Raw genomic sequence first — 24499 nt, 5'->3', positions numbered from 1 at the left:
GCATCCAGCTCCTCCACCTGCCTCGTCTTCGAAGTTCCTCCGCACCGGCCACTCTCTCACCCTCGTGGTATATTTCTTCTGTTTTGCTTCCATTTTTGTTGAACCCAACCCCGTCGCGCCGTTTCTGCCGTGCCTGTGGTGTACCGTTACGTTGACAGGAGGGGAGGACTGCGTGCCTGCGTGGGGGGCTGTGAGAGACGCTTTACGACCCTGTAGAAAACGGGCGTCTCAACGCTGAGATGTTTCGTCTTTGGGGACCCGGGGTGAGGCTACTGGTGATTGGGGGGCCCCGCGTGAGGCTAGGGGAAATCCTTAAAGGAGCACTGACACAAAATTTCGAAGGCGAGATAATGAGTTAAATAGATGTATGCGGAGCCGTACACAACGTCTACGAAATATCAAGGGCCAATATAGCCTAGAACATATTTAAAATCAATTTTAAAGTGCATGCCGCGCGACTGAGCGAGATGCGAGCGCTTCGCGACGCCGACATCAACGCGGGGGGTGTGTAAACAAACCTACGTCACGAGTTTGCGTTGGCTGGTGGCTGGTTGTGCCCTTGCGCTTGTGCCGTGCTACCTGCCATTTCTTCCACCGTGCCTGCGGCTTGGCGTGTTCTAGTTGTGTTCTCTTCCGCTGTTTGCTCGTCGTGCCCGTTGGCAGATGTTATGGCCCGCTCACGCTAGCGGCAAGCCTGCCGCAACGGCGCGGTGCCGCAGAACGTCGGCCGTCGCCGCACGCGCGAGAGCTGTCCAACTTGCACGGCAAGCTTCGCAGGCGAGGCATTCGCGCCTCTGAAAAACATGGCAGCACTGCCAAAAGCGGTTGTCGTCCACTTCGAATCTATCAAGTGGCCGCCGTGCGCTCTGTAACGTGTAAGTTCCGAACTGATGCTGCTGATGCTTCCATTTGCTTTAGATTCATGTCCTTAAGCTTCGACAGCAATGTATTCGTCCCGATTCGGCGCCGTTTTTGAGAGCCATAGTCAAATAATCGATGCTGTAAGCTTAGCGAGTCGAGATGGGCGCTTCCGAATGCTCGGAGGACATAGATTACGCATGGTAGACGACGAATAGAAACAGCGCTAGACACGGGACGAGAAGAGGACACATACACGGCGCCGTGTATGTGTCCTCTTCTCGTCCCGTGTCTAGCGCTGTTTCTATTCGTCGTCTACCATGCAGAACCAACCAGCCCAATCAAGCACATTGTTATAGATTACGCGTTTGTTAGTTGTTTCTAATCCTCCATAGCTGGCGCCACTTCACCTGGTTCGGCGCCCACCGCACTCACGCTCGCGCGTCGCCTACGTCACAATTTTGCGTGTTCACGTGGCCAGCTGTGGCTACCCGTCCTCCGGAAGTAGTGCTGCCCAGCTCGGTGCTTTGAAACCGAAACTGCGACTGGGCGCTCTAAAAACGTCTCTAAATAAATAACCGTCGCGCACTCGCGCAAACGAGGTTTGCAGCCGTGATAAGTGGATCATAAGCTATCTATTGCAACAAAAAAAACAAGGTGCAAAATTTTTGTGTCAGTGCTCCTTTAACACGGTACTAATCATTTCTCGTGGCCTCTGGTTCTTGGGCCCGTATTCCCAAAAGGCGACAATCGCAAAAGTATCGCCTTTGGTGCGCGCTGATTGGCTATTGAGCAAACCGGAAAAGTTAGGGCGCCATCTGGTAATTCCGCCGACGTCAATTCTGCGTCATGGTGCTCGACGGTGCTCTCGACATATTTGCAATAAGCGAAGGCACCGTTAACCGTCGGTTCGTGGTGAAGTCTAGCATTTCAGCGACGTAGGCGGTAGCTTCTAGTATTCAATCCTCGGTGGATATACGCAGCATTTTTTACGCTGAAGCTTTCATCGAGCATTACCTTGGCACTATCAGCACTCGTTCTTTGCCAGCGCGTGTTCTTTCGTGGTTTGAACGTCCCAGGAGCATGAACCGTGCGTTGCTCGCGTGGCTTATCGCGAGCCGGCAACATGTTCAGATCTTGAGACGATGTCGCTGCGGCGGCACGCTACAGCTGAACTCTCCGAGTACGCCGTGTTAAACTCTCAACGAAAATACGTTTCACGCAAAGTTCCATTCTTTAAATATTATACTGTGCATTAAATAATCGAACAAGAAAACGTTGAAAGCACTTTCAACACGTCTTACACTTCAAGTAGCCACAGCCAAGCCGGCCAAGCCTGGCCACTGCGTAGAAGCAGCAGCACACGCTCGAAAACGCCGTACTCGGGTTGCTCTGCGCTCGTACAGTGCGCTCACTCCCGTGTTGCGAGACATTCGTCCTACCAACGGCCAGTTGCAACAATGACGTCATAGGCAAGTCTTTTTTTTTGCTTATTCAACGCATCAAATTCTACGTCACCAAACGCGATACTATCGCCTTTTGCGATCGTTTGAGAATACGGGCCTTGGATCGCTTATCTGTTTTAAGTGCGAATGCACTTTATAAGCGACCCTGAATCCGCCGTCCCATAGCAACGGCGCGAGGAGCGGAGAGGAGCGTCTGTAGCAACGGCGCAGCGACGTCACACCCCACGTGACTGCGCGCGCTCCGCCTCCTCACCGCGGTTTGCGCGGGCGCGCGCCGGCTCCGCACCGCTCTTCTCCTTCTCTCGCCGTTCGCTCTCTCTCCTCCCTGCGCCCCACTCTCCCGTCCGCTGGCTGGGCGCCTCTCAAGAAGAAATGTGTGCGCGAGACGCCGCTGTGAAACGCCAACGGTAGAGTGTACTATATACCAACGGCGACCACAAGGCTGAGATTATGGCCGTCAGGTACAATGACAACACAAACAGGTGCTCATGAATGTGTAAATAAATGGTTACGGTACGAATCCTCGTGTCGTCATTAATTTACGCCATTAAAATTACTGCGCCGTGTACTCTCGGCGCAAGAAATGCATTCGCATTTCGTCACGATTCCCTTCGGGGAGGTGGGGGCATTTTTTTAAATGCGAAGCATTTCTTAGCGAACTTCTGCGACTTTGAGCGTATCTATCTATCTATCTATCTATCTATCTATCTATCTATTATCTATCTATCTATCTATATCTATCTATCTATCTATCTATCTATCTATCTATCTATCTATCTATCTATCTATCTATCTATCTATCTATCTATCTATCTATCTATCTATCTATCTATCCATCCATCCATCCATCCATCCATCCATCCATAGAGTTTCCTAAAATGACCTAGAGGGAACTCTGGCGCTGCGATCGTTCAGCCACCATGGGAATGATGGGTAGTACACGGACTTGCCTCGTCTTCGTGCTTGTGGGCTTCGAACGCATTGTGGCTTTGTTTACTGCTATGTTTTGGTTTTCTTTCGGATAAAAGAATGGATAGTTGTGAACTTCGGACCAGATTTGAATCGGTGAGCCTAAAGAAGTTAAAGTGGTGAAGTGAAACAGCTGATTTTTGCTGGACGAAGGCTGAAGCGCGAGCATTGCAGCTCCCATAGACACTAGCGCCAGAGTTCCCTCTAGTAAGTCTTGTAGGAAACTCCCATCCATCCATCCATCCATCCATCCATCCATCCATCCATCATCCATCCATCCATCCATCCATCCCTCCAATCTCCATCAGCCATCCCATCCATCCATCCATGCCATCCATCATCCATCCCTCCATCCAGCATCCATCCATCCATGCCATCATCCATCCATCCCCATCATCCATCCATCCATCCATCCATCCCTCCATCCATCCATCCATCCATCCATCCATCCATCCATCCATCATCCATCCATCCATCCATCCATCCATTCCACCATCCATCCCTCCATCCATCCATCCAACATCCATTCCACCATCCACCCTCCATCCATCCATCCATCCATCCATCCATCCACCATCCTCCATCCATCCATCCATCCTATCCAGCCATCCATCCATCCATCCTCCATCCAATCCATCCATCCCCATTCCATCATCCATCCCATCCATCCTCCATCCCTCCATCATTCCATCCATCCATCCATCATCCATCATCCAATCCCATCCCTCCATCCATCCATCCATCCCTCCATCCATCCCCATCCATCCATCCATCCACCATCCTCCTCCATCCATCATCATCCATCCATCCACCATCCATCCATTCCATCCATCCATCCCTCCATCCATCCCTCCATCATCCATCCAATCCATCATCCATCCATCATCCATCCATCCATCCATCCATCCATCCATCCATCCATCCATCACATCCATCCACTCATCCATCCATCCATCCATCCATCCATCCATCCATCATCCCATCCATCCATCCATCCATCCATCCATCCATCCATCCCATCCCTCCATCCATCCATCCATCCATCCATCCATCCATCATCCATCCATCCATCCATCCATCCATCCACCATCCATCCATCCATCCATCCATCCATCCATCCATCTCATCCATCAATCCATCCACCATCCATCCATCATCCACATCCATCCATCCATCCATCCATCCATCCATCCATCCATCCATCCATCCATCCATCCATCCATCCATCCATCCATCCATCCATCCATCCATCCATCCATCCATCCATCCATCCATCATCCATCCTCCATCCATCCATCCATCATCCATCCACCATCCATCCATCCATCATCCATCCCTCCATCCACTCATCCATCCATCATCCATCCATCCATCCATCCATCCATACATCCATCCATCCATCCATCCATCCATCCATCCATCCATCCATCCATCCAGCCATCCATCCATCCATCCATCCATCCATCCCCATCATCCATCCATCCATCCATCCATCCATCCATCCATCCATCCATCCATCCATCCATCCAGCCATCATCCATCCATCCATCCATCCATCCATCCATCCATCCATCCATCATCCATCCATCCATCCATCATCCATCCTCATCCATCCATCCATCCATCCATCCATCCATCCATCCATCATCATCCATCCATCCATCCATAATCCATCCATCCATCCATCCATCCATCCACCCTCCATCCATCCAGCCATCCATCCATCATCCATCCATCCATCCATCCATCCATCATCCATCCATCCAGCCATCCATCCATCCATCCATCCATCCATCCATCCATACATCATCCACATCCACCATCCATCCATCCATCGATCCATCCATCGATTCCAATCTATATCTATCATATATCTATCTATTCATCTATCTATCTATCTATCTATCTATCTATCTATCTATCTATCTATCTATCTATCTATCTATCTATCTATCTATCTATCTATCTATCTATCTATCTATCTATCTATCTATCTATCTATCTATCTATCTATCTATCTATCTATCTATCTATCTATCTATCTATCTATCTATCTATCTATCTATCTATCTATCTATCTATCTATCTAGCCGCCTACGACTTTGTGCTCTCCTGGCCGTTCCGTTAATCGGATGTATACCAAAGTTGGTGTGTCATAACATGGCCTTATCGCGAACATAAATGACAGGTCATATCATGAAAATCATGACACGCATGTCATGAACAGCATGATTTACATTCCACGGCCTTTGGGCTCTTGCGGCCGTTCCGTTAATTTCATATATACCAAAATTGGTACGGCGTGACAAGAGTTCATGACGAACATAATGATAGGGCCTAACATGCAAATCATGAAGCGCATGTCATGTGCAGCATGATTTACATCACATGGTCTCGGGGCGCTCGCGGCCGTTTAAATGAAGGGATACATACGAAAACTGGTATGACAAGACCTTTCTGTATGACGAACTGACACGTGGTAACATGAAAATCATGATATCCCTATCGGAAAAACTACCATGGTGGATACTGGAAAAGGTGGTGGATATTGTGGAAATAATGCTGGGTATGCTGGAAATCATGGTGTTATAGAGGAGTGGTGGGTGGCAAGGTGTACGTTAGCTGGGTGAGGTGGAAAGGATGGTGGACAATGGTGGAGAGTAGCAGCAAAATACTGGGCAGGGGTAGGAGACAGTGCCCACTATGGCGCGAATGGTGGAAAGCAGCGAGGGAATGGTGGGTGAGGAAAATGATGGCGTACCATGCTGCACCATGCTGGAGAAGCTGCGCCAAACACCGTCATTATACTCGAAAGCAGTGGCAACTATGATGACTATAATGTGAAATATTATTGCAGTGCAAATGAACAGCATTTTGGGCGAGTTGGTAATGCCTAATGGACCAATGTAAAGCTCAATAGACAGGATCGAACTTGTTTTGTATTTCTAACACACCCCTTGTGAGCATGCGTTTTCTTTATTTCTTATTGCCTGACAGGAAATAAATCCACATTTTTGTGGTGAGTGGTCGAGCCCTTTGAGCTTTCGTTTTCAATGCTACATTTGTTTGCAGTCCACCTATTGTATTGATCGCGAAAAAATGCTCAAGAGTGTATTGCTTAATTATTAGTAAATTTTAATACGATTTTCCTGGCTGAGAATATTTATTCGAGCACGAAGAAAACGCAGAACTAGTGATCACTGCATAGCAGTTAATTTTTGGACTTCCGTGGGATGTAGACCACGCCTGTTGCGCTTTAACATTCGCGCTGAATTTGCTGCTCGCTCACATTTATGATGAGGCTGAAAGTAAACATCAACATCATGTGCGCTACGGATGTAAACGTTGAGAAAAAGGTCCGTGAAATGCATGATGCAACCGAATCACCTCGCGTAAACAGATTGACAATGTACTGTATTGCAAAAACAATTTGCGGCTTGAGCCGAGAACCTCAATTCGACGGGGGCAAGGTGCAAAGCACAGATTTTGGCGCACGTAAAGTAAGTGGGCAAAGCGTTCGGTCCTTTTTTGGATATATAGCTCACGCCAATATCAAGGAAATAGCAGCTATTACACATTCAAATCTTTAATTAACATGCACAAACACTGGCCAACTCTATTGAACTCTGATTATATCTATTGAGTGCACTCATTTATTTTTCTGTTAAAAATAAACATACTTTTAAAAACTCCGTGTCATGTGTCAGGTCTGTTATCTAGAACAAATATTATTTGCTATTTGTCAGTGGTTCTACTTCACATACAAAACAAATTGCTTGCACAAATGCAACGGTGCTGTACCCTCTTTTCTGGATGTGTCTGTTTACATATCATCCCATTAATGTATTGGCAAAGTTCATTGAATAAAACTAAAGACTAAATTTTCAAATGCTTTACAAATTCAACAGCCTGTTTCATAGAACACTGCCCATAATGTCCTTATGCACATGCTTCTATTCTCCTACTCCCACCATCAAACGTTATTTATTCCAGAGTAGCGACCTGGAAACTATTCTCCAGGTGACCACTACACGAAATGCCTTGTTTAATGAAGGCACGAGTGTTTGCACACAGTTTTCTATTTTAGAACCTTCACAGTGTCCCTACCTACAAACAATCGGTACACATAACTCTTTGTTTCAGCACTACTGTAGCTTTCCCTGACATTGCTTTGCAACAGCCTTCACAATTACAGCAAACTATATTCACTGGGAAAAACAAGTGCTGCTAAATATGCACTACTGGCCCACTTGCTACCAAGTTACATGTGATACTCTATGCAAAGTTTCACACGTAGATTAAAGTACAGTATGTGCACCCCATCACATGCACTATTCAAGAAATTTGAAGCCAGCACATTTCTTCTAAACTGAGTAATTCATGAAGCAAGAAGCAATAATTTGTGGACCCAATTTTGTACTGCTTCAACATACCATACACTATCACTGCTTTTCAGTATAAGGCTTGCATTTGTCCGCCTGGTAAACGTTGGTGGTGCATAGGCGACTCTTGAGCTTCTTACGACTTGGTGTGGGGAGCTTAGAAACCAATGATCTCTCTTTTGTCCAGTTTTCTGAGAAGAAAAAAATTGAGTCATGAGAAAAAGCAAGAAAGAAATAATGAAAGAAAAATTGGTTCAATAAGTAAAGTGTCCACAACCATACCTTGTGAGGATTTTGGACCACGAGTTTACTTCCAGTAGTGGAAAATCCTCTGCTGACTTGAGGTAGGTTCAGAGATAAAGCATCCGAGCATGTGCTGATATGAGCAGTTTCTTGGAGGCTGTGGTTGGGTTTGAAGAGGAAAAAATAATGATTACTATGGTAGAAGCGTGAGTGGATCTCTGATTCACGTTTGAGAAGAATGTATAGAGAGCACTGCATGAGAAAAATAGTGTGCACATAACATTGCTTTGTTTGTGAATTTGTTTTAGTGGTAACCTTCAGTGGACCGTGTCTGACCAAGCCTCAATTAGAGGATACTAAGTTAGTTAATTGCCCAACTCTATAAACTACATGGTATGTGCAAATGTAATATGTATGACTGTAAACTTACGAAAATGTATAAATGCATATACATACTATAAGTTCACTTGGCTCTACCATACATTGGACTTATGAGCATTTATCTCAGAAGACTAATTTGTACAGAAATAGGTAAAACTTATGCTGTCATCTGTGTTACAAAGTTTAGCAGTAAAGATATTTTTTGCAAAAGTGAGAACGAAGTAAATAATCTTAGAAAATGTCGTTGGAATCCACAAGCGGTGCATCCGATCAGCTGGACGAGTTGTAAAACCTTTTGAAATGACAAAAACCGTAGCACATGCAAAAAAAAAGCTATGTTCAAATGCAAAGCAGTGCATTTTCACTCACTGGTGCGCACACCCACATGGTGCATGGTTATTTCGTTTTCGTAGGTAGTCTCTGAGCTCTTTGCTGGCACTGAATTTTCATGCTGGCAGCCGGTTAAGTGCCGCAGCTGACGTGATTCACAGGCTTTAGACACGATCGCTTTGTGGCAGCGGCATGTAAAATTTGGCGCACAAACTCGTATTGCTATATCAAAACTGATTTAAAACGGAGCTGCGTAACGCCGATCAAAGAAAACGACCGCGATACAATTTGAATTAAATAAACGACTGAAGCGTAATCAATGCCAATGGGCTGCTGCTTTTTGAGCGTCAGTGTAATCTCAATACTTGTCCTCAAACAATCAAGCTCTTGTATTAGCTCTAGAAGTAACACAAAAACTGGTCCCTACTAGCTGTGCCATTTTTTTGCTGTGGAGAAATAATTTTCCTCGTGTTCTTGTCAGTATAAATCTCAAAGGCTATGCTTTTGCAATGCAAACGCCAAACCGGACGAGGTGAATGTCGGATGACTTGCAAAGACAGTTATCGACGCACGTGGCCGCAGCGTAGACCCCCCCCCCCCTCTTTTTTTTGGTATCAAGGTTGGCAGTTGTCATAAATTGTCAATGTTGACAATGCATGTCAACAAGCAACGATAGATCTTCGGCGATCGAATGATCACGGGCAATAAAATAGAGATGTCAAGTGCGTCAATTTTGCGTCCTAAAAGCAACTTTATTTCGCCACTGCACACGCCGTTAAACCTATCAAAATTTACCATCAAGGATGTGCAGCGACCGAAACTGTTTAATTTGCGCTAACATCCCTACATGCTTTGGAAAAAGACCTTTCATAAACTTTTAAAAAGAAACTTCTTGTACGAAAAGTTTTCTCAACGTTTCCTACAAAACTTCTAGTGCAAAACGTCTATTCAACATCGCACAATATACCAATACATGTTACGTACATACTTTTGTAGTGGTTTAAAGAAGTTTTTCGACGTTTTGTGCTTTGTGGGAGGTTGCAGTCTTTGACGGTTCTTTCACTTGAAGCATGTGCGGTTGAGAGTTCTGCAATACAAGAGCGCATGAGAGAAAGCTTTACTTGCCAAGCTTCAAGAAGTTAGGCTCTAGTCCAGGGCTACCACTGACATTCCCAAAGCTCTGATGGCCATGTACACCAGCCACTTCTGGCAGTCAGCACAGTATATGGCTTTATTGCACATTTCGTAGGCTTTTTTATAAGCCAAAGAATATCACAGAGCATGTACACAGCCACAAAAAATCGGATAGGTCATTCCCGAATCCCCTTTACAACATCACGAAATTTACTTGGCCCTAGAATGAATAATTAATCTAGGTTAATTAGCTAATTATAGAGAAACTGAAAATACCTTCAGGAGCACCAAATGGCAGCAAACCATACCATATGTTGTTTTCACTAATCATTAAAATCCTTGGTCTAAGTCATGTTTAAGTTCCATGTGTACAAATGCGCAAGTTGTGAATGCGTGAGCAAACATTCATCTACAATGGTAAGCTAGTTCTGCAGAATCTGACAAGGTGATTTTTCTACAATATTGCACGGTAGTGTTTCACTGCTTTTAGCAAAGCACATTTGCGTAAGGCATGTCTGCAGATAGAATTCTTCGTTACATAACACAATAATGATGGTCTTCTTGCACGCATATCACAGCGCTGTGATGGGTCATTCCATGGCATGTGGTATTCATAGATGACACCGTCAGGGCACTCCATTCATTTATTTTTAGACACTGAGGGTGGTACAGATGGCTCTGTTGGCCAGTCCTTCCACAGACTGACTAGAATAACTAAGTGTGACAAGTGAAGCAGGCCACTGCTCCAGCTAGTGGAAGGAAATGTGTTCCAGGCAAGCTCCAACATTCCCCACAGTGCAAGGCGTGTCATGGTTGCGAGTCTTGTGGACCACAAGAGGTAAGGCAATGTGTGATAGTACCACACAAAGAACTGGTAGTGCAGTGACCGACTGAAGACCATTCCTATAAAGTTGCAGGTAAACAATGGCAGCAGCATTTCTGGACATGGCTGTTAAGGAAGCAACAAAGAAACATGTGCACCACTTTATAGGTACTAAGCAAGCAAGGATACGATCGGGGAACATCACCAGCACCTTTCCCTTGTTCGTGGTCCATTCGGTGAGCTTGAGATACCTAGGTAATAAAAATAAAACTTTCTCAATGTATGTTATATGGAAAGTTAAATTGGCTCTCCTATTTATGGTGAGTGCAAGCTCTCTTCCTATCCCTTGTTTTACAGTAGAGCAATCCCATCCATGCAAACACACAATACCGCTGTGCCACAGCTTCATGCAGATCCAGCTATGCATTGTTTGATTAATGTGGTTTGTGACGCCTGAACAATTATGCCTGAGTATAATCATTAGACAAGATGGTGAAATCACTGCGCTCCAAGCCTTGTTCTCAAACTAAAATGTAAACGTGGGTTTGAATCTTGCGTAATCATGGCAGAAAATTGAAGCTCAAGTGAAGGAAATGAAAAACTAAAAATGCATAAGCCTATTTGTGGCAATATACATAAGGAAAGCTGCATCGAAGTGAGAAATTATTGCTAAAAAAACTCCAAGTTATCAATATTCTTGAGCTTTAATAAGCAAGAATGCAGACACAATATAAAACTCTGCAGTACTAGCCTTAAGAGATTGTAATGCCGGATTACAATTGTGTCATTAGCAATCAACAAGCAATATTAACATCGCTGCGTTACAATGCAGAAGGAAATAAGAATTATTCCGTTTTACTCAACTTCCAGGAACAAAAAGCCGGGCGTAGCTTGCCCTAGTGACACAAGGCATAGCGGAGCTGATCGGTTCCTAGCTGCTCCTGGCCATATGGAGTGATGCCAAGCAATGCTAAGTTATACGAAGTAATGCAAGTGATGCCAAGTTTTAGTCCAGCCTAGCACAGTCGCCTCTCGCCGTTTCGGCCGTACTACATCATGGACTAGTTTAAAAGAGTAGAGTCCAGCAGTCTCGCATGGCAGCGCACCACGATTCCCGCTACCCGGCTTCTTCATTGGCAGTGCGATCCTTTTTTGCTATCCCCATGTCTGCGTCTGGGGCCGCATGCTGCTACCACACGTCAGCTTTATAGAGAACGAAGAAGTGCATGCCTGGCGCGACTGAGCGGTTGTGCGCTGTGTCCAGGCAGGCGGGCTTGGTGGCAGAGTGGTGTATGGGCTAGCGAAGCTGGCGCACAGCTGTGCAACCGGTTGCTAGGCAACATGCGGTGATGTCATCACAACGCAAAGTTTTTTGTTCATGTTGGACAAATTATGTCCGGCTTAAACAGCTTAAAATTGTGGAGACTGCCACATCAGCACTCTGTCCGATACATGCGCCACTCAGGCCTTGATTCCCTTACTTGACAAAGAGATTGTCATTAATGGAGATAACACTTGCATATATTAGGCTGATTATATTACCTATAATAATAAATACCTTGGTGTTCACATCTCCTCTAATGTTTTGTGAGATAAGCATGTTGAATATGTTACTAATAACGTGAACTGCATGCTCGGCTATATGTGTCGAAATTTTTCCACTGCCCCCAAGTTAACATTCTACAAAACCCTGGCACATTCTAGATTAGACTACGAATGTGCCATATGGGATCGTGCTCATACAATTCTCATTCAAACTCTTAAAGCCACTTAAAATCGTACAGCACATTTCATCTTATCGGATTATTCATGTCATTCCAGGGATGAAAATTTCACTAACATGGGGTGTTGCTGGAGCCGACATTTCGACGAGCAGACTTTTTTCTTCAAGGCTGCAAACCCTGTGTTGACCAAATTTTCATCCCTTCAAGCTTCCATCTTCCGCATTTTTTGTATTTTCACGTCGTTCCAGTGTCATATCCATGAAGAGCACCCTAAACTTGCCTGACCTTTCGTTGTGCCGAAAAATCATGTCTTAGTTTTTTTCACAAAATCTGCCATTATAACAGTGATTTAAAGGATGCTCTCTTTCATCCACCCCATTATACATCGCCAAGGACAGAAAATTTCTATAAGATGGGTCTACCATCTTGTAGCACGAAATTGTGCCATGACTCTTTTCTTCCTACGACAAGTGCCGCCTGGAACTACCTTCCCACCAGCATTGCCAGCATAACAGATGAAGAAAAGCTGTTTGAAAAACTATATATAGATGAAAACGCTTTCAAAATTGCCTTGCAATATACTTTGTAACCTTCGCTTTTTCCCCATACCTTTCTGTTGTGCCTTTGGGCCCTGAAATTACTTTTAATAAATTTACGAGAAGCAGCACACAAGCAAAAACGAGACGAGGGGAGGGTTTCCACGGAAATCATGGAAAAGCAGTTGACATGTTTAACCCTGACCAAAAATATTTCAGGCGAAAGACGCTCCACTGCCATGCAAGCAAGTGAAATAGTGAACTTTGGCACAATGTGCTTTTTTTCGAGAGGGAGGGGGGGGGTGCAAGTTCTAGATCCGACATGGGGTCCAGGCAGGTAAGTGTGGTTGAGTGTCATTTTCTGCTGCGTATCCCAGGGGGAAAAAATTTCGGGGGGGGTCTATGCCACTGCACAGAGAGACAAAATAGTAGCAAATTGGTGTAGCTGGACTACCACTGGGCTTACACTAATGACACAGGCTATTCAAGTGACTTCTCCAATCACATATGGTAGTTCCAATGAAAAATTAGGAGCACTTCAGGTTGCAGTTTTTCTGCTCCTTGTGGAGCAAGTCTTGACAGATCGAGAGTGCCTCTTGCATCTTTCATTGGCGGATTTGGGAGCAGCTCCGCTGCTAAATCCTTTCCACAGAGCAGCACTCTACTCCACGAAAATTTACGGAGTTGGCTGGAAGTCATTTGACGTGCCTGACGTCAAGTGCTAGCACAGAGTTCGTCGGCCACTACAAATATGCCATTGGAATTCACCAATAGGTTCAACACACGACTTGGTCAACAGTGACTTGCATTCTAGCGGTGCTCCACAGTGCTGCATGTGTTGATTTTCATTACAGACTTGAGCTAAATACAATGAATATGCAAAGGGAAAAAACAAGGGGACCACCGCTCTTGTCTTCCACTACTTGTGTTTGCAGCTGGAGGCATGGCATAGCTATGTATTAAACTTGTGTTTGTTTTTACATTGCCTCGTCTCGGATGATCAACATGGTAGGAGCTCCCATTGCACTCGACAATCAGGAGCGACTCTCTTTCTTTTCGCGATATGAAACAAGTGTCAAGACATTTCAGCAATGGCATTTTAAGAGTTCACAATGGTTTAACATGTACCTTTAGTGTCCCTTTACAACAGCTTGAATGAAGAAAGAAATATCTGAGAAACAAAGAGCACAGAAGATCAGCACTGATGCTGTGAGGAAAGCAGCTCCCTTGCACAATGTTGCTACCAGCACAGGCATTTGAACTGACTAAGTCTCATGGGTGCATACTTTGCTACTCGATAGAGTGTGGTTATGCATGTAAAAAAAAAAAAAAACATGGATGTCCAAGGACGTGCATTTGGCGGGTGAATGTTATGCAAGAAAAAGAGCTCACCTCAGCCACTTTGGCAGAAAGCACAGAATGCCGACCAGGTGAAGAGCCAGGAGTGCCAGGTGAAACGTTCGGTCCACAAACAGCTCTTCAGGCAGGAACCTCCAGTTCACCGTCCACTTGTAAAGAAACACTCGGCCCAAGTTGAATGCCCCCATCACATATGAAACCGGGTTGGATAGCAAGAATGGCAGAGCCAGGACCAGCTGACGACAAAGATGATGTGTTACTAGGGCAGCAGAATATGCACGGCAATTGTACCTGAATGAAGCCACACAGTCCAATCAGCAGGCATGTCTTGACAAGGCCTCGAGTAGACAGCAAGATGAGGAACAATGCTGGTGCAAAGAGCAGGATGTTCATCTTCACAGAGACAGCCAGGCTAGTAGAAAGAAAGAGAGTTACACATCTTCAAGTGCAAAGATTTCGGCTTCACAAAACATAGTTGAGCGGAAAAGCAAAGTGGCATGCGCTAAGGGAGGTGACATTCAAAAGCACTGCGGTCTCCTGTGGCGTTGAAGCTGTCATCAAGAGATGCCATATCAAGAGGCACTGGTTGCACATGTGAGTCAGCAAGAAGCTGCCTTTTGCGAGAGTTGAGATGGGTTGGAGTGTACGGTCAATGACTGCAACTGCCATGTTTTCGCCCATGCAAGCTGCATCCAGCCATACGGCATCCACTTTGGAACTGTAATACAGTAGAACCCCGCTGATACGTTTTTGAAGGGACCGTAGGAAATAAACGTAAGAGACGGGAAACGTAAGAGACGAAAAACAGGAAAAACGGCAAAATATTTAGTGGTACAGAATTTTATTTCAATTCTTACGAGCAGCACGAAAATTGGCGCGCTCAGCCGCGATCTAGTCGATGGATAGAAACGCGGAGCTAAGGACGGCCTCATCCACAGAAATGTAATCAACGTATGTGATTTTTTTAACACCAACAGCTGTAGGCATGAAAGAACTAAGCACACGCAATCACGACCGGCGCGGCGAGTCCGACCGCGAACCGCACGCACGACCATGCGAGCTCCAACCAGCTCGAACTCCTCCCGTTCTCCGACAAATAACGATGATGATGAGTCTACGCCAACGCGATGGCAGAAGTGAATGCCAATCTCGAAGGCCTTGCTTTCGCAAGCAATTACGTCATACACGCCATGTTTGTGCAATGCAAATCTCAAAGGCTATGCTTTTGTCAATAGTAAATGCCAATCTCGAAGGCCTTGCTTTCGCGCGCAGTTACGTCATAGACGCCATCTTTGCAATTTGAATCTCGAAGGCCATGCTTTTGTTTGCATCAATTGAAAGATTCTGTTGCTTGCGCCTCTCATGCGGCTAATATTACGGTCAAATGAGGCCAAGCTGCGTGAAAATGCACCATGGCCGCTCTCTTTGGTAGTCACTTGGTCGGCTCCGAGCGCACTTCGCGACGTATCATACGGGAACGGTCCGACAGTTACGACGTAACAGCGGGGTTCCCAATACATTGTATCCTATGGGAGCTATGCCGGGACCGGTGGAAAACGACGTAACAGCCGGGAAAACGCAGCAGTGAGGAACGTAACAGCGGGGTTCTGCTGTACTTGTGGAGAGCTTTTGCATGGGCCTTGCAGCGGGCCGAATGGTATGCGGCGTGGGTGTTTCTAGGGAGAGTTTTCACTGTGAGCTGTGTGTGTATGGTTTGGGGGACTGGTAGAAGTGTGGGGTCGGCTTCTGGTATCTGAATTTTGAGGGTGTTCAGTATGTAACATCCAGTGACAGACTGACCTAGGCAAATGTGTTGTGCTTGTCTGTGAGCCTCTGAGTTTGTGTGTTGTGTTATGGAGCCCAAGCAGGAGAAGTTTAGTGGTTTGTGTGTTAGGAGGGAGGTGGAGGGTATCCTTGCAGATTTTACGAAGCATGGCATCCAGGGTGGCTATTTCTTCTTGTCAAAGTCGGATTGGATTGGAAAAACTTTATTTACGTCCTGCAGAACGCGCTCAGCGCGTAGCGGGCGTCTCCCACGTAGGGACCGACAGAGAATACCTGGCGGCCGCCTCGTGGGCCTGCTGGACAGCCCATTGCTGGTCGGCGAGAAGCGAGCTTCTGAGGGACGTCTCTCACTTGTGTGAGGTAGAGCCGGGATGAGCGTTTCTACACTCCCAGAGCATGTGTGTGAGTGTCGCCGTGTGTCCGCACGAGGGGCACGTGTCGCTGGGGTACGCGTCGGGATAGAAAACATGAAGCTTGGCGAGGTTTGGATATGTGTGCGTTTGCAGTAAGCGTAGGGTTAGCGCCTGCGGCCTGTTAAGTTTCGGATGCGGGGGCGGAAAAATGCGGCGTCCAAGGTAAAAGTGTTTTGTGATGTCGTTATACGTAATGGGTGCGTCCCGGTTGGCTTCTAACTCGGCGAGATGAGGTTTCTCTGTGACGGCGCGGTCGGTAAGCGCGCGCGCTGCGTCGTGGGCGATCTCGTTGAGGTTGGACGGGGCGCCCGGCACCCGGCCGAGATGGGCAGGGAACCAGATGACGGTGTGATGCTTGAGAGTACTCGGATCCACGCTGCGGAGGATGCGTAACGCCTGATCGGAGACGACGCCACGTTCGAAGGCTTTCATGGCCGCTCTAGAGTCGCTGTAGATGACTTCTCGTTTGCTGTCGAGCACACTTAAGGCTATGGCTACTTGCTCAGCTACTTCGGGGTCTCGGGTGAGGATAGTGGCGGAGTTTAGGATCCGCTGCGTGGATGAAACCGCGACCGCGGCGAAGGCTCGGTTGTTGCGATAGGCAGCGGCGTCCACGAACGAGACGTCGTCCGCTTTCACGTCTATGCGCTTGAGAAAGGCGGTCGCCCGCGCAAGGCGCCTGCCTCTGTTGTAGTCGGGGTGTACATTTCGCGGAATGGGATTGATCGTGATGAGATCTCGGATTTCACGGGGAACCGGCGTCCACTCTGGGGGGTCCCCGGCCGTCGAGGAGAAGCCAAGCTCGTGCAGAATATGGCGGCCCGCCTTGGTGGTCCTGAGTCGGAGCAACTGCGCCCGTTCCTGAGCCTCGGCGATCTCTTCAAGCGTGTTGTGCACGCCGAGCTCGAGGAGTTTCTCCGTGGAAGTGCTCATAGGGAGGCCGAGGGCTCTTTTAACGACCTTTCTAATAAGGGCGTTCAGTTTATCGCGCTCAGTACGTAGCCATTTGTGCATGGCAGCGACGTACGTGAAATGGCACAGAACAAACGCGTGTACGAGACGCATCAAGTTGTCTTCTTTCAGGCCGTGGTGCCGGTTGGCCACTCTACGTACTAGCCGTATGGCGTTATCAGTCCTAGTCTTGAGCTTCTGCACCGTTTGGGTATTGGTTCCGCGGCACTCGATGATCATGCCCAGGACCCGAATGGAGTCTACCCTGGGGACTGCACGACCATCTCTGGTGTGGAGGATGATGTTGCGTTCGGCCGGGGGTTGCCATCCTTTGGGCTTTGCGCCGCGGCGTTTGGGCAGGTATATCAGCAACTCCGACTTCGCGGGGGAACACTTGAGACCGGTGTGTTCGAGGTAGGATTCGGTGGTTTCGATGGCCTCCTGTAGGGTGGACTCGATGAAGCCATCCGACCCTGTGGAGCACCATATGGTTACATCGTCCGCGTAGATTGTGTGGTTCAACCCCTCGATTTTTGAGAGTTGTTCGGAGAGTCCGATCATCACGAGGTTGAAGAGCGTCGGTGAGAGGACGGATCCTTGGGGAGTGCCTCGCTGTCCGAGCTCGACTTCTTCCGACACCAGGTCTCCTGCGCAGAGGACGGCTCTGCGCCCAGTGAGGAAGGAGCGGACAAAGTCGTAAAACCGACGCCCCAGCCCGAGGTTTGCGATCGCCTTCAAAATGGACGAGTGTGTGATGTTATCGAAGGCCTTTTCTAAATCGAGGCCGAGTATGGCACGAGTGTCCTGAGTGTTACCTCCGTCGAGAATCTGATGCTTTAAAAGTAGCATAGCGTCTTGAGTCGATAATCCTGACCGGAAGCCAATCATGTGGTGTGGGAGGCAATCGTGATCTTCGAGGTATCGACCGACCCTGTTGAGGACGACGTGTTCAGCCACCTTGGCCACGCATGATGTGAGCGAGATGGGACGCAGGTGATCTAGGCTCGGCGCCTTGCCCGGTTTAGGAATGAGGATCGTGTGGGCGAGTTTCCAGGCATCGGGTAGCTCGCCCTTTTTCCATATTTCGTTGATGGTGTCTGTGAGATAAGTGACGGAGGGGTCGTCCAGGTTGCGTAGAAGCTTGTTGGTGATGCCGTCGGGGCCAGGGGCGGAACGGCCATTGAGTTCGTGGAGAGCTCGCCGCACCTCTTCGACGGAAAAGTCGGCGTCTAACTGAGTGTTGTCGGTACCAAGGTATTCTGGGTGAGGAGTCGAAGGGCCCGTGGGAAGCGGGAGATATTTCTGCACGAGGGTCTTGGTGACGTCTTCCGGTGGCGCGGTCCGTTTAGCCTGATAGAGTATCTTCGCGAGCGAATGACGCTGATTCGTGCGGGTGTTGGTGTCGTCGAGCAGGTGTTTGAGGAGGTTCCAGGATTTGCCCTTTCGGACCTGACCGTCAATCGAGTTACAAACCTCGTCCCACTTTTGCTTAGAAAGGGCGCGGCAATGATCCTCCATGTTCTTGTTCAGCTAAGATATGCGTTTACGCAACCTCCGATTAAGGCGCTGTCCTTTCCAGCGGGCCAGTAGAGACTGTTTGGCCTCGAGCAGGTGGGCGAGGCGACTGTCCATCTTCTCGGTTGGTAAGTCCGTAGTGATGGTTTTGGTCGCCTTGTCGACGTCGACCTTGAGCTGGGCCGTCCACGTCTCGAGGCTTGGGGCGGCGTCTGGAGGATGTCGTTCTGCGCGGGTCTTCCGGAAAAGGTCCCAGTCAACCCACGTATACAACTTGGTCTTCTTGCAGACAGTGGGGAGGTGTACGGCCAGTAAGAAATGATCGCTACCAAGATCTACCGCGAGGTTGGACCAACGGGCGTCGGCAATGTTCTTGACGAAGCAGAGATCCGGGGTGGTGTCTCTTTGTGTTGATGTGCCGGTGCGTGTAGGGAAAGCCTTGTCCGTGATGAGAACAAGGTCCATGTCGTTAGCGTTTTGCCAAAGCTCGTTACCCTTGGGGGTGTCGTACGCGTACCCCCAGGCACGATGTGCGGCGTTAAAGTCACCCGCGATCACTAGCGGGTTGGACTCTGCGAGACGGATGGCTTTCTGGAACAGGCGTGTGAACCGTTGTCTGTGGTGGCTGGGGCTGCTGTACACATTGAGGATGTACACGCTTTGTCGGGATGTGTTTCCAGGGATGATCTCTACTATAACATGCTCGATTTCGGGCTCATCGAGGCTGTGTGCTATGCAGGTAATCTTGTTAGCAACCAGCGTGGCGGTACCGCGTCCTCCCGAGGGGCCGGGTATCCACTGGTATCCGGAAAACGTGTCGGTTGGTACTGCAGTTTCTTGTAACAGGATGACGTGGGGTTTGGCCTCGTGACTACGGAGGTATTGCTGCAGGGAGGCTTTCTTATGGGCGAAGCTCCTGCAGTTCCATTGCCAGATTCGCAACTCGTCATTTGGCGTGGCCATCTTGAAGCATGCTGGTGTTGGCCTGAGCACCCGACGGGTGCAAAAGGGCCGCGTGTGGGGGTGAACTTGGTGTGGTTGTGCGCTGTGAGACCGGCTGACCCGCGGCGACGGCAGGGGCGACGATGTGGTCTAGGTAGTGTTCCACCTGGCCCAACCGATTACCGTGGGCCGCAAGGGTTGACTGCACAAGGGCCATACTCTCGCCAAGGAACCGAAGGCTCTCCTTAATCGCTGAAAGCGTGCTCTTAATATCGTCCAGCTCCTCGGGCCTTAAAGCTGGCTGGTCGCGGACGATCGCGCGTTTCTTAGGTGCGCTCTCGCCGTCATCATTATGGGCGCCTACGGGCTGCAGCTGTGACGAAGCGACTGCATTGGCGGCGTGATCGGTGGTGGGTGTAGCGGTGGACGCGCTTCTGTCATTTTTTAGTTCGGCGATGGCGACCGTGAGTTTGCGTATTGTTTCTTTCATCATCGCGTTTTCGCGCTTTAGATATGATATTTCAGATGTGGTGTGTGTGTCGTGCTCTGGGAGTAAACCCGACCCTACCTGTGCTGTAGCTTGTCCTTTGCTCCTGACGGTGTCCGCCCAAGTAAGAGCTCCTCGCTTATTGTTGGCGTTGCTTGCCGGTGATGGTGCCGACGGGCTCGGCGATCGTTGACCATGGACACCGCTATGGCCGGGGTAGGATCCGGAACGAGAACCGGAGAGAGACCCGGGACGGGAGCCGGAACGGGATCTGGATGCAGACCCATTGGGCGCCCCACGTCGTGTATTGCGGGAGCGGGCCCGAGGACGGCTCCGGGACCTCGATGCACGTCTGGAGCGGCTTTTGGAACGACCCCTGGATCGGGACTGGGATCGGTTGCCACCGGACCGATCATCTGTCGCATGTTCCGAAGGTTCGTCGTCGTGAGTGGCTGCGTTGGGCTTGTACCTTGCATCAAGATCGTCGTTTTCGTCTCGCGTCGAGCGTGCTCGCTCCCATCGTCGTCGTCGCACCACGTAGGGAATGTTGTAGCGTTCTTTGCATGCCTTGTCGGCAGTGAGGTGGTCTCCTCCACAAAGCTTGCATTTGGGTGTACAACGATGCTCCCGATCAGGGTTCGGGGCACCGCAGCCTCGGCAGATAACGTCTCCGGGGTTAGGACAAACGTCCGCACGATGGCCAAGCCGGCCGCAGGCATAGCAAATATCTATCTGCCTGCGGTATAGCGTACATTGCAATAGCACAGACCCATTTCGCACGAAGTTGGGCACGCGATGTCCATCAAAGGCCACGATTACTGCGGTGGTACTGCCGATGCGCTTGGCGGCCAGGGCCAGTGGATTCCTGTCGTTAACGATCTTTGCATCGATGTCCGCCGAACTGTCTTGCACGGGGATCCCCCGGATGAGGCCTTTGCATGTAGAATACGGTGCCGCTTCGTAGGCACTCACTTCGTAGGTCTTATCAGCGATGCGGATTTCTTTAATGCGCACGTAGCGGTTGGCGTTATCTCTTCTCGGCGTGCTCGCCACTAAGATATTCTGCTTACTGTTTGGGCAGAGCGTGTCCGCATGCTGTTCCACAGGGCTGATACCTGCCGAGACGGCAATGGCGTCGGCGACGATCGTTAGGCCAAGCTTAGCGATATTAAGGCCCCCTCTGGGTCTTATGATGATGCGTATGTCGTCCTTCGGTAGTTGCGGCATTCGGCTCGCTCGGATGATTTTGTTCTTGACGTTTTCACTATCGCAGGGCTTGTTCCCTCCATGTTTCAAAGCGCCATTAGGCGGCGTAGGTTTGGAGCCCACCTTTTGGGTTAGTGCACGGCGAGACGAGGCGGTCTGCCAGCCAGGGGCGTAGCCAAGGGGGGGGTTGGGGGGGTTCAAACCCCCCCCGAAATTTTTCAATTTTGCTAGCGTATATATACACGCACACATACAAACGCACGCACGAACAAACATAAAGTATGGTCGAACCCCCCCCGAAAAAAATTTCTGGCTACGCCCCTGCTGCCAGCCTTGGTCTGGTGTGATTTCTTCCGGGTCAATGTCCTCCCCCGATACGTGGCATTCCATCGCGCCGTGACAGAATGCAGCCGAAGTAGCAGCAACGACGTGGTAGAGCGCAGCGAGCCAGCCGCGGCGCCGCGCTAGCGAGCGCGCGCCACGTCGAAGCAAAGAGGGCACTCGTTAGGGCTAGCTGGGCGGCAGGCGAGCGACGATAGAAAATGCGTTGAAAAACGTAGAAATAGGCACTCACTGCACTCAAGAAAGTGTCGATAGGGTCCTTTTGTCTTCAGGATGTTGCTGTTTACCGATATACCGTTGAAATCACAAAAAAGCATTACGAAAACGTTGAGTAAAGCGGGAGCCGAAGTGAACACGTCCGCACACCTCGGCTATCGTAGCGCCCTCCCCAAAGTCGGAGATATGGGATTCTACAGAGCAAATCACTCAGTATGAAGGCATGAATGAGACAACACTAGTCATGCCGTAACGCTTGCCAGAAACTCTGTGGATGAGGTGCCAGAGCGCTTCCGTCACCTGCTTGAGCTTCCAGATGGGAAAGTGTTATGGCCGTTGTTCTGGATGTGAAGGCCCAGGATCCAGTGTGTCGGCCACCAGGATCGGGCGACTGGCCAGAGTAACGGTGATGGGCGCAGTGGGAAGAGTACGTGGTGAATGCAGTGATGCTACCGAGGACTTCTGATTTGGAGCAATTTTTGGAGCAGCAAAATTTCCGTTTTGGAACACTTTGGAGCAGCAAAATTTTCATCTTGGAGCACTTTGGAGCAGATAATTTTGCATCCAGGAGCACTCTGGAGCAGCGAATTTTACATCCTGGAGCGCACTACAGAAGCATATTGCAATAACATTCAAGCACCGGAATATTACTATGGGGCTCTTATGAAGGCTAGAAATATTTCGATTCATTGCAAATCTCATGGAAAAAATCATCTCAGGAGAACTCCATACTTCACTCGCTAATGAAAAAATAAGGGCTCATGCAGTTGAGTGTTCTGAATTAACCTCTTCGGCGATTATTTTGGACACTAGCAAATAAACAGAATACCAGATCAATAAAATTGCACTTTATGAAATAACACTCTAAATACATCTATGTGGTTATCAGCAGACATTGTAGACAAACGCCGTGATGTACAGCAGTGCCTCAATGCCAAAGAGCCACACTGTCCCTAATGCATTCCCCTAAGAAAACTCCAAGGCGAAAGCCAGGTTCTTTTTCTTCTCGATCGACGGGTTGATCCTCCCCCTCCTTCTCTGCAAGCTATCTGCACCTCACCTGGTTTTGCGCTAGCTCCATGATCGGCGCACCGATTACGAAAGCAGTGTAAAGCGACGATGGCGTTATCACGTGACATCACGATATATGATGCCATGATGACGTCACAAGTTTTGACGATCTATGACGTGATGATGACACCATCACATTATTTTTTGCATCAATCGATTGACGCCGCCGACGGTCAATTTTCGTGTTTGATAAAGCATCTGATGCTTTCGCATTAATATTGTGTACTGAACGTTAACAACCTGGCCTTACATACCAAACTGTCTTCCACCATGTCACCTCCTTGCCATGCGCGAAACAGCTTCGCTTATCATCCACTTCACAGAGTGAAATGGCTCCTCAGCTTTTTTTAAATGTCTATTGTGATAACAATTATATGGACGCTCTCCGCGGATTTTTGCCGTCGCCATTGCCGTAATTTTCTGCATAAAGACCAAATTAATAACATCACCACGTGCATTCTAGCCGCGGGTAAAAGCTCGCGAGAGCTGGCGACGAACGCGGCTGAAGCGGAGATTAGCACTTTCGTGACCGCGCCTATTCCCATCGATAGTATGTTATCGATGACTTCAAGATCAAGTTTTGGCCCTCTCTGAGCGGTTCTGGACAGCTAAAGCAATACAAAGCATAAAATAACATGTTTTTTATCACTTTTGTTTGCGAGTTTGTTTTTTCCACCACGGCAAGATTTTTAAAGCTCGTTCGCAGTCGGGTAGGTGAGCGCTCGTTGTTTCTGACTTCGCGTCGACGCCGCTCGCAAGTGCTCCACAGAAACGGTGAATTTCGACGGATTCCGATTAATATGAGCGGGAATCTCTGGATGATGGTAGCACCACAGACACAGAAGACGACTTCCATTCGCCAGGCTTCAGTACGGACGGCGAAAGTGCGTCAAACCTCCCCGGAACATCAGCAGCTATCCGCCGGTAAGTTTTGTCTTCTCCTCGGGTCGTTTTATCGCTGCCGCACGTCGATGTAAACGTATCTGGTGTGTTCTAAAAATAACAGCTCTTATCTTCGTTCGAGCGGGAGCATTTGGCGCCGGCTGCAGAAAGAGTGCAGTTCTCTTCGCGAAGACGGTGCGGAGCGCACTTTGACCCAACGCTCCGGTGTGCTGCGTGGCGGCGTCTTCGTGTTGTTTTTTACTACAGAAGTCGTCAGAGAGATATGCAACCACACAGATAAGTATGCGTGGATGCATACTTTTGAAAAGCCAACATACAGTGAGAGGGACGGATCCATGGAGGGAGGTTACTGAAGAGAAGATGAGCAAGTTCGTCTCACTCCATGTGTACATGTTAATCGTTGAAGTCCCGCGCTTGCATTGGTGTTGGTGTCAATGACACATATTTCCAGGCCTTTGTCCAC

General features: G+C 48.5%; 1 protein-coding gene across 1 annotated transcript in view; it reads right to left on the bottom strand.

Annotated features, from left to right (window-relative positions):
* Positions 1 to 10392: 10392 nt before the first annotated feature.
* LOC119389332 (lethal(2)neighbour of tid protein) overlaps positions 10393 to 24499 on the bottom strand; it is a gene marked incomplete at its 5' end in the record, with an annotated part of 30531 nt that continues 16424 nt past the window's right edge. Inside the window, 4 exon segments of the mRNA XM_037656538.2 lie at positions 10393 to 10702; positions 10776 to 10837; positions 14239 to 14441; positions 14497 to 14617. Of these exon segments, the coding sequence (XP_037512466.1) occupies positions 10404 to 10702; positions 10776 to 10837; positions 14239 to 14441; positions 14497 to 14617 (685 nt within the window).

The sequence above is a fragment of the Rhipicephalus sanguineus genome, chromosome 4 (genome assembly GCF_013339695.2).
Source record: "Rhipicephalus sanguineus isolate Rsan-2018 chromosome 4, BIME_Rsan_1.4, whole genome shotgun sequence".
In the NCBI taxonomy this organism is placed as follows: domain Eukaryota; kingdom Metazoa; phylum Arthropoda; class Arachnida; order Ixodida; family Ixodidae; genus Rhipicephalus; species Rhipicephalus sanguineus.
The sequence above is the reverse complement of the archived record's forward strand: the minus strand, read 5'-3'. Positions and strand labels throughout refer to the sequence as shown.